The sequence below is a fragment of the Papaver somniferum genome, chromosome 8, assembly GCF_003573695.1.
Source record: "Papaver somniferum cultivar HN1 chromosome 8, ASM357369v1, whole genome shotgun sequence".
In the NCBI taxonomy this organism is placed as follows: domain Eukaryota; kingdom Viridiplantae; phylum Streptophyta; class Magnoliopsida; order Ranunculales; family Papaveraceae; genus Papaver; species Papaver somniferum.
The window spans coordinates 151,849,980-151,860,123 of record NC_039365.1 but is presented as its reverse complement, the minus strand read 5'-3'; the positions used below and the strand labels follow the sequence as shown (position 1 = coordinate 151,860,123).

The following is a 10,144-nucleotide window of genomic DNA, read 5'->3' as shown; positions in this document are numbered from 1 at the left end:
AACAAACTAGTATTAAATCATATTATGGGAAAGTTTAATATGTATGAAATTAATTTTTTATTTTTCTAGTAGCATTATTATTTTATATATTATTTGGGAACTAATAATCATTAAGGGAACTTTTAAAATGTATTATTATGATTTTCTCGAATTTATTATTTTAGCACTAAAGGACCGAGCCGGGACCGGGAAATTTTATTTTTCTAACGAGAATATTATATTATCGAGTATTACTTTAAAGAAGTTATACTGTATTAATATTAATCAAAACAGGCAGTGTGGTACAGTGGTTAGGGGAGATGTGAGCATGGTGGGAAGTTTGGGGTTCGATCCTAGACAACTCAACTTTCTATTTTATCACCTTACATTTCTTTATTTTAGGAGGATAACAAAAGTCAAAAAAAAGAGTCAAAATCGCACGAAAAAAGAAGAATCGATTCAAACGCACGATTTGAAGCGAAATAAAAATATTCCATCCATACATATTGGATAATGTTATCCTGAAGTGGCATAAGTTTTTAGATTTTGGAGTATCTTTATTGCAACTAAAGTCTTCTCCCTCACCTCCAAACTTAAATTTAACATTGTCCTCAATTTTACAAATTAAAGTACAATATCAAAAGGCTGGGCAACTAGAGGAATCAATAAAGAAAAAAGTCAGAAAGATAGTAACTTGGTGAATCGTAACGATATTTCTATGGAGAATAAAGAAGAAAATAAAAACTAAAACAAAAATAAAAAATCTAGCATACATTATTAGTCCATAGAGAATTTCTTTAAAGGTTAACAATCAGGGATTGAATCTCTTTTTAGAGTATTTCCCTAGAAGTGATGTTGAGGAGGACCCTCTGAAGAGTCTCCTAATGTCTCTTGTTATTGGTTAGAGACTTTTTTTAACTCATTTAAATTCTGTGGAACTCCAATACCCATGTTATTCGAAGGAGAATTGAAAGCCATCGATTTGTAATTTTCAGAGATTTGAGGAGACTCTTTTTATGAAAATCGGCATGGTAGAAATCTCTCCTCAGGATGTGATATTTTGGGAGACTTGGAAATTTAGGGAATATTTGTTTTTGAGAATAGGACCAATTTTTTTAATTTTTTTGTTTGAGTTGATGACCAAGGGACGAGCCATTCGCACAGTAATACAGCTGACCTCATCTGAATATATTGGACATTTCTTCTCTCTTCTTCTTCTCCCTCGTGTATATCGACCGAGTTTTCTCTTTACCACTTCAAAAGACATCTCCTCAGATGAACCCTGACATAGCATAACAAATTAAAAAATGTGGGACAACAAAAAACTTAGGCATAAGACAATATTGAAATTTGTTCTAACAACGAACAAATATTTTACTAGGTATTTATGGTACTTTTACTAGCATTGTAACGTGCATAATAAAAAAATCGGTAGATGTTTTAAATTTTTAGTTAGATATTACACATTTTTTGTCTCTATAAATCACAGAGTCTCTTTACAAATCTTATTTTTTTTGTCTCTACAAGTCATGAAGACTCTCTAAAATACACTCCGAGAATCAATAGAAATCTCTAGATTTCAGAGAGTTTTCGGGAGTCACTCAAACAAAATATCTATGAAAGTCTATAGAAATCTCATTTAACTACCCCTTGTTAATTTCAATGGTTAAAAATCCCTTAATTTTTAACAACTCATTTTCAAAATAGTACGAAGAGGTGCTATACATCTCGGAATGCACTAGTTTTCGGGAAGAACTTAAAGCTTTATAAGAAAAACGTATCCTAAAAGAACTAGCTTCAAATTTGATATCATTCGATTTTAATCAACTAAATGGTGTCAAAAATAAAAGTGTAAAGAGATGCTCGCTCTATACATAAAGCAATGTAGCTGGGAAGGGCGGTTATTTTCCTCGAGATAATAACAGTATACAAAGAAAATCAAAAGTGACGGAAAAGGGTCCATAGGAGCTCTATCTTATGGTCCAGTTTCGGATCTCGGTATTATTCGATTGTCCACCCTTTGATAGGCTCCACCGCTCTAACCACACCATTCAAAGTAACTACTCGACAAAACCCTTGAAGAGTTGGAATTTTGGAAGTCCCTCGGAACTCATTATTGAGAAGTGAGATAGATGACAGGACAATCCTGATTCCTGATTATCAATAACCAGTCATTTCTCACCCTCTCTTTATACGTTTTCTTTTTTTATTAGCAAGAACAATCGAGTGCTGAACATACCATACAGTTCCTTTCCTTGTACTCGCGTAATCAGTATCCAGTCAGAATTTGAGGTTGCTATTTGGCGTTTCCGTTCTAAGCAAGTACTTAATTACCAAATTACCCTGGTAATGGGAAAATTATATCACAATGAGAAATGGTGAAATATGTCATCTGCATCTGAAAACATTTTTGATAGGGAAAAAAGAAAAGAAAAAAAATGTTTTCATCGTGCCACGACTTTAACAAAGCCCGTTAAAGCTAAACCAATCCCTTTCAAAGGGGTCTTAGTCTCTTAGATAACGGATATTCCTCCAAGTCACAGTCTCCATCTTCTACACTTCTCTCTTCTTGTACTATAACTAAGTTCATATTGTCTCTCTGTTTCTCACTCTTAACACAAGTATTTGTTTCACCTGTTGAGAAAATTATGGGGGAGAGATCTACTGTTTCTAATGTGCACACATTTCCTGCTGTTCTCTTCTGTTTCACATTATTATCCTTTGCTTGTTTAGTAGTTTCATCAACCAGATTGCCCAAGAATGAATTCGTTGATGCTGAAATCTATAGAAGGAATTTACTGTCTAATGGACTGGGCATGAATCCACCCATGGGGTACGTACTACTTCCTCTTTCTATCTATATGTTTATAATCTGTTTCGAGTTCTCGCCGTTTGTTCATTTTGGTGATGATATTTCTTCGTTTACCGGTATTGATTTTCATTTTTGATGAGCATGTCTATTTGTTCTTCTGCATTTCTCACTGTCTACTTGACCGTGTACATTAGTTCTGTTGTTGGTTGCCGAGCTGCTTAAACATCGGCCATTTTTGGGATACAACTCCCTGATTTCTTGACATGAAACTATAAAAGATATTTCGTCTCTATGCTCTTGATTTGCCTCGCCCTCATGAATCATGAGAAATTATTTTTGACCCGTAACCATGGTAGGTTTATGTTGACCCTAAAGTTTTAATTTTAAAATGTGAGGGCAAAATAGAAAAGAACAATAACTGAACTACTTTATAGTCAGTCTTTAAATACTGTGTGAAGGTCTTGTGACATGACATAGTGAAAATAATTCACTCATCTGAGTGAAAAATATTAAAATTTTCCTGCTCGCAGAAAAAGTACATTTTTTTTTTGGTTGAGTACTACTAAGAATTTTGTATGCTGAATGGCCAGAGAAGTTGATGGAGGAGGATATGAAATTTGGCAATTTTCTTTTTTTGTAAAACAGATGGAACAGCTGGAATCATTTTGGCTGCAAGATTGATGAGAAAATGATCAGAGAAACTGGTAAGCATGAGTGGTGCAGAGTGGTAGAACCAAATTTTTTGAATTTGGCTGAGAATGAGTTGACTCCTTGGAAAGCATTTTAGCCTATTGTTTTGCAGTTTGCTACTAATTAATTTAAGATGTGCGTAGAAATCAAAAATTATTTTTTTCAACCAGCAAGATTTAAAACCACTGCCAATATGAATTGTCTGTATAATGCATATTTGATCGATATGTGTTGCTTAAACCACTGCGATCTTAAAATTTTTCATTTCTATAACAGCTGATGCACTGGTTTCAACTGGTCTTTCCAAACTGGGATATCATTACGTTAACATAGGTAATACACTCATACATTATGCAGAACTTTAGAGAGAAAAAAATGTGGAGAGAGTAGTCTTTCGCTCTCTCCGCAGAATTGCGGAAATTCTCTGCTTATACCGATTATTAGCTTCCCAGTTTTAATGACTTCCATTTTGCTGCTTGATTAGATGATTGTTGGGCTGAGTTAGACCGGGACGACAAGGTTTCTTTCTTTAACTCTCTCTTTTTGATGTGTTTTGTCTGGAGAACTGAATTTTTCTATGTCAATTACGCTTACAACGTGTAAATGTACTTGTTAAAATACCAATTCAGAATAATCTAGTACCGAAGAAGTCGACTTTCCCCTCTGGGATTAAAGCTCTTGCAGATTATGTTCATAGCAAAGGACTTAAACTGGGAATCTATTCAGATGCAGGGTAAGTACAGGACAAGTGCTTAGTAGTACCATATCTGATATTATGATTAGTTGCAGTTGCAGTTGCGAACTTCCACTTCTTGATATTTTCTGTCTACTGACTTCATGTTTTTGGTTTTATCTTACACTTGCTGGTTTGTTTCTAGGTATCTTACATGTAGTAGTACCATGCCAGGATCGCTTGGTTACGAAGAACAAGATGCCAAAACCTTTGCCTCATGGGTATGTAAGAATTAATGTTGCCACATCATTCGCCATTTGGATCATGTATAAACTAGTAGTTCTTGTTACTATGTGGAAACTGTGAATTATGACAACTGCTTCTATTATGTGCAGGGAATTGACTATTTGAAGTATGATAACTGCAACAATGACGGCTCCAAACCAACTGTAAGGTATCCGGTAATGACACGGGCTCTGATGAAGGCGGGTCGCCCGATATTCTATTCTCTATGTGAATGGTAAGTTTCTTCGACTATGATAATGTGATTAGTAGTTTCTTATTCGAGCAATTCACATTGAGTTGTTGGTTCTTGTTAAAACAGGGGTGATATGCATCCAGCTCTATGGGGTGCTAAGGTAGGAAATAGCTGGAGAACTACTGGTGACATTTCTGATACTTGGGATAGGTACTGACAAGAATCATTATTATTGTCAATAGTTCTTTATTTTCATGAAAACATCAAATTTCATTCTGTTATATGTTTTCGCTTTTTAATTTTTTTCCATGGAACAGTATGCTTTCTAGAGCCGACTTCAATGAATTCTACGCAGAATTTGCAAGGCCTGGTGGTTGGAATGGTGCGTTTTTTATCTCTACTTCATTCATCCGCACACAATTTGATAGAGATTTCAGAATCTTTGTTTTTTGTTTCTTAATGCAGATCCAGACATGCTTGAAGTAGGAAATGGAGGTATGACAAAAGACGAGTATATAGTACATTTCAGTTTATGGGCTATTTCGAAGGTAACCAAACATGAAGTTTAGTTGATTAATGACTTTTTATGCTGCAGCCAATTACTTAGTCATTATCATAAGTATTTCAGGCACCTTTACTCATCGGTTGTGATGTTCGAAACGCAACCAAAGAAACCATGGAAATCATTGGCAACAAGGAGGTTATTGCCGTCAACCAAGGTGCTCATCTTGCATATTGCCGAAATCTTTTAGTGCACTGTGCACAATCAATGGTACTGATATTTATTAATGCGTTTGTTTGTTATACGATGAACAGACTCACTTGGGGTTCAGGCAAAGAAGGTTAGAATGGAGGGCGACCTTGAGGTACATTTTCTAAACATAATCTATAATCCGTTCTTACATTAGTACACTGCAAACTGATGTCTTAATTCGTAATCTGTATAGGTCTGGGCTGGACAGCTTTCGGGGTACAGAATGGCTGTTCTTCTAGTTAACAGAAGTGCTAGGCGCTCTTCAATTACTGCCCATTGGGACGATATTGGTATTCCTGCTGGCAGTGTAGTCAAGGCCAGAGATCTTTGGGAGGTAAAATTAAATTCCAAATTATATCGCATCAATTTCATTGTAACGATAGCTTATATGTAATAATGTATCGACTTCTATTGTTGTTTTACGCAGCATGAGACCCTGAAGAAGCTATTCGTTGGAAATCTGACTGCTACCATGAATTCTCATACATGCAAGATGTATGTGTTGACGCCTGTTTGTTGAGTTTAATAACACTTTAAGCAAATATATGTGAAGATCCGAGCTGTGTGAGAGGAGTTCCGCATAATGTCTAAATGCTGTTGAACATCTGGATATTGTGCTACTAGAGATTATAAAAACAAAGCTTTAACTACAAGAGAAATAGAAATGGTAATGATTTCTCTTGAACCAAAAGACTTACCAGCAGAGTTTTTTACTTTCAAAGAGTCTAAATTAAAATTTGGGTTTGAGCCGTAGAGAGCTTGAGCACCAGTGACATCGTCTAAAGTTAAGCCTGCACTTATTGTTCTAGGTGGTGTGGAAGGCCACATCACAGCTTCATGAATAGATGAATGATCCAAGCCTAATACATGCCCGATTTCATGTGTCGCCACGGATTCCAAATCAAAGGCCTTTTGTGATTTCTCTGAACGGAAATCAACTGCCCAAGTAATTGCCGCATTAAAATGTATCATGCCTAATCCCGGACCAAATGCATGTGCAAGCACCCCATCAAATGGAAACCCATCCCCGTGGTCTTTATCATAAAAACCGATTGTGATGTTAGCATGCTCATAATCTTGAGTTTCTGTAAAATTTACTGGAATAACTGAAGACCATTTCGAGAAAGCCCGCCTAAAGGCAACACGAATGTCTGATAGTTTTACGTAATTGATCATATGAATTGGCGAAAATGCGTAATATAACGTCATTGGCGTGGAATGATTCCAAGTGGGTCGGCCCTCTGCTAGCGAGTAGTGTTTACTTGTGTGTAGCTTATGATTATGATTTTCAGGCACGCCGCATCTTGGTGACATAACTTGAGATAGAGTAGTGGAATTGAGTCTGCCGGTTAAAGGCAACCCAAGTTTCGACTGGTATAGAGTGACAGCTGATTCAAACTGATCATCAAAATTGTCTGTGAAATTCTTGTCAGTTGCTGGTAGATACCCATAATGGTGGAAGTATCTCTTTAAATCGGACAGGCCAACGACACTGCTGCCTCGATGGATATCTAATAACCTATGGCAATCGGTATTTGGATTGACAGATAAAACGGTTGTGACTGGCATGTTTCTGGCTGGAACTGAAGGAAGGAGTGTGATGAAGAGGAAAAAGAAGAAAGAGATGTAATAACTGAAACGCTGCTGATAATGCATTGAACTCAATTCTGCTGGGGATAAGATATAATAACTCAAAACCTCAGCCGGAAAATCTGTCAGGACTCTAATAACTCACTTGCTCTCGATTTCGATGACTAAAGCATATGAACAAAGACTTTATTTATAGTCTCACAATTACGACTAACTTACAGTATAATCAGGAAGCATAAGCCTAATCCTATTTTGTCTGTTTCCAGAATCCAGATAGGAATCCTAAAAATAAAAATCAAATGTAAACTTGGTTTAGGAAACTTAAAGAGTAATAGCTTAAATTGAGATATGATTTTGCAACGGTGACATGTCCCGTAGGCGAAGACACTAAAGGACCAGAGGAATACTCATAGACGACACCGATGAATGTAAAAATTTCAGGCGAACTCCAGCAATATAGTACACAGATACACCATTTTCAGTAAGGAAGCGAAAAAGGATAAAATTCCTAGGAACTTGGTTAGACACTGAACAGCATAATCTCCAGAATAGCAATATGTTGAAAAATTGGATTTTAAAAGTAAACAGCTATGCTGCAGGCCTAGATGTATTAGACCATTGCTGTGCATATTATACTTTCGCACCTACTGATTTTTCGCCCCAGTAAGTTAGTGCATCAGTAATACCCATGAAAACTTGCTCAGTTATCTGCTTGAAACATAATTTACTAAGTAACCAGACACTGAAAAGGATACATCATTTGGATTCTGCTGCAATATCTAACTAAAAATATCTGTACCTAAATTACAATACCATAGAAAAATGCATGGAGCTAGAAAACAAGATGGAAGCAAATAAACTGCAGTTAACTCAAGGAACTAGAAGATACTAAAGACAGAGAATATGAACATAAGAGAAAAAAGGAACTAGAAGATACTAAAGACAAAAGCTTTATGCATTGATTTTCTCATAATTCATAAGCAAAACTGCAAGAGATTGGTAAATCATACAATTCCAAAAGGTAGCATTTGAAAACAAAATGAAACTCCAAAAACACGTAATTAGTGCAATCCTTCACCTTTAGCAGCAACCTATGTGTCGTACTCTTTCAGGCAGAATCATCTGCGCTTTCTTTTCATGGTATTGTGCTCTAGAGCTTTCAACGAAACGAAGCTGTGGACGTGTGGTATTGCTTCAACAAATCCTGAATCACGAAGCAGAAACTTTTCCCAAGTTGCAGTTTTGGTGTCATAACGAACAAGAAAACTCACATACCTCAACAGAACTCCACCATTCTTTAAGATAGTGATTGGCCGGTTGACATCCAATCGACCTTCCAAATTGATTTTTATCTTCAACATGCTTTCCCATTCATTGTTCTCCTTCTTGAAGGACCATATGTCAATTCCCATTTGTAAGTTTTCTTTGACAACACATAAGCACCCTCCTATCACTTGGAGTCGGAAGGAGTTAAACCCAGTGGCGGCATAACAAGGTGGCGCAGGGAGCAAGATGAACTCCTCAACCCCTAAATCAAAAGCAACAATCTTCCAGACTTTGTTGTCCAACCAGTAAAGAAACCCATCTACATGCATACCCCTGAATGAACCATAACCTGGACCAAATGAGTAAGTAATTTCTCCTTTGTTTCTCCATTGCTCACGAGTACCAAGTGTGTAGACTTGAACTCTTCCCACAGCTTGTTTATTGTCACCATAAAAAATTCTAACAATTTTGTACTCACCACTAGAAGGATGGTATCCAAATCCACTCGCCATGTAACATTTTAAGTAGGATTTACCACCTTTATAAGTACCCTCAAAAAACTCAGACGGGATTTTGAACCTTGGAAGATATAAAAACTCTCTAGTGATAGGATTATAAATGGAAACAGGATCATCAATTTTATGTGTACTAGCTAAACAAAAACAAACCAAACCGTTGCACGAACCGACCAACGCATACGAATGATGAGATCTCTTCTTAATCAATGGATGATTAACTCTTTTAAGGAAATAAGTATTCTTAATCTCATCATATTCAAAATACCAAAGTGGGCTACTTTTCTCCATTTCTAGGAAAAGAAAACTCACCTTGCTGATGGCACCATTAGACTTCTCTGGCTGCTGTTGTTGTTGTTTCAGTTGCAACGACCCGTTCATGTTCATACGCTGTAAGTGCAAATCGGAAAAATGGGTGAGCTTGAAAATTTGGCGCCATGATCTTTTCAACGCTAATCTGCAGGTCAAGATTTCCTCGGGGGATAACCGAGAAAATATATTTAATATGATATCAAATGTTAACATTGATAACAAGTACTTCTCGTCACCCCGTATGGAATCCATGATAGCTTCATCATGTTTGAACTTCAGTCTTGATATGTTTCTTTCTAACATAATCTCCATTATAGTCAAACTCATAGTTATCTTCATAGTCATACATTGCTTCTTGTTTCCTCTCAAAGTGTTCCTCTAATTCCTTCGGATCCACATGTGGAAACATTGAATACAGTAATGGAGGCAACATTGCCATTGAGACTCCTCGGAAGAATTCCTTCTCTGAGTTCTCTCTGCTGTTTTACTAGTGTGAAACTGAATTTCCTCTTTGGTGGGTAATTGTTGAGACCTAAAAGGCGCAAAATCATTTCATTTTCCCGCCCTTTCTTTTCTAATTCCCGCCAGAAATTCCAAATATGAAGTCCAGATCTGAAATACTAACCCGGTCTTTAATAGTAACATTGCTAAGGGGGTTACCAATCTGCTTGTAGCAAACCCTTATTTTTTTTTTTTTTTTGAAGGAACAAGGAGCATAAAAGCCCCAAATTTATTAATAATGAAATATAATTACATAATATTCAGTTACATCCATAAATCGAAATACATTATTAGTACAATAATCTTGAATAGAAAGAAATCGAGAAAAAAATTCTGAACCAATTATATGTAAACCGACTGGAGAACTGAAATCTTCTAATGGTTTATCACCATTTTGTTGGATACTCTCTGAGAAGATATGATGCTTCCATAAAAGAAGTAATATGCTCAAATTCAACATCGAATTTTGTAATCTCTAATCATCACGTCCATAAATGGTTGAACGGAAGATTGAACAAAATCGAAAGTCTTCCGAGAAGTATAGGAAACCGTAATGACATACACTTGCCACACG

The 10,144-nt window shown here is 36.2% G+C and overlaps 3 protein-coding genes across 3 annotated transcripts; 1 reads left to right on the top strand and 2 right to left on the bottom strand.

The window, feature by feature from the left end:
* The first annotated feature begins 2,474 nt into the window (after window positions 1–2,474).
* On the top strand, window positions 2,475–6,094 carry LOC113303525 (alpha-galactosidase 1-like). The gene is made up of 14 exons (XM_026552562.1): window positions 2,475–2,812; window positions 3,437–3,495; window positions 3,758–3,814; window positions 3,966–4,000; window positions 4,111–4,214; window positions 4,360–4,435; window positions 4,550–4,674; window positions 4,759–4,842; window positions 4,950–5,014; window positions 5,098–5,180; window positions 5,261–5,351; window positions 5,449–5,498; window positions 5,580–5,720; window positions 5,814–6,094. The coding sequence occupies exons 1-14, from the start codon at window positions 2,628–2,630 to the stop codon at window positions 5,904–5,906; spliced, it is 1,248 nt and encodes a 415-aa protein (XP_026408347.1). The 5' UTR covers window positions 2,475–2,627; the 3' UTR covers window positions 5,907–6,094.
* On the bottom strand, window positions 5,997–6,955 carry LOC113306212 (metalloendoproteinase 1-MMP-like). Its single transcript, XM_026555174.1, has one exon. It carries the CDS (start codon window positions 6,953–6,955, stop codon window positions 6,014–6,016), a length of 942 nt encoding a protein of 313 aa, XP_026410959.1. The 3' UTR covers window positions 5,997–6,013.
* A 1,139-nt stretch (window positions 6,956–8,094) lies between these two features.
* LOC113306211 (F-box/kelch-repeat protein At3g23880-like) lies at window positions 8,095–9,381 on the bottom strand. Its single transcript, XM_026555173.1, has one exon. The coding sequence runs from the start codon at window positions 9,379–9,381 to the stop codon at window positions 8,095–8,097; it is 1,287 nt and encodes a 428-aa protein (XP_026410958.1).
* Between the last annotated feature and the right edge of the window lie 763 nt (window positions 9,382–10,144).

Bases quoted from the DNA above. Each gene is read 5' to 3' on its own strand.
- LOC113303525 (XM_026552562.1), top strand. From the start codon at position 2,628: ATGGGGGAGAGATCTACTGTTTCTAATGTGCACACATTTCCTGCTGTT. The intron at 3,815-3,965 runs GTAATACACTCA...CTGCTTGATTAG, and splicing joins ATATCATTACGTTAACATAG to ATGATTGTTGGGCTGAGTTA. The intron at 5,352-5,448 runs GTGCTCATCTTG...TACGATGAACAG, and splicing joins GGTTATTGCCGTCAACCAAG to ACTCACTTGGGGTTCAGGCA.
- LOC113306212 (XM_026555174.1), bottom strand. From the start codon at position 6,955: ATGCCAGTCACAACCGTTTTATCTGTCAATCCAAATACCGATTGCCAT.
- LOC113306211 (XM_026555173.1), bottom strand. From the start codon at position 9,381: ATGGAGATTATGTTAGAAAGAAACATATCAAGACTGAAGTTCAAACAT.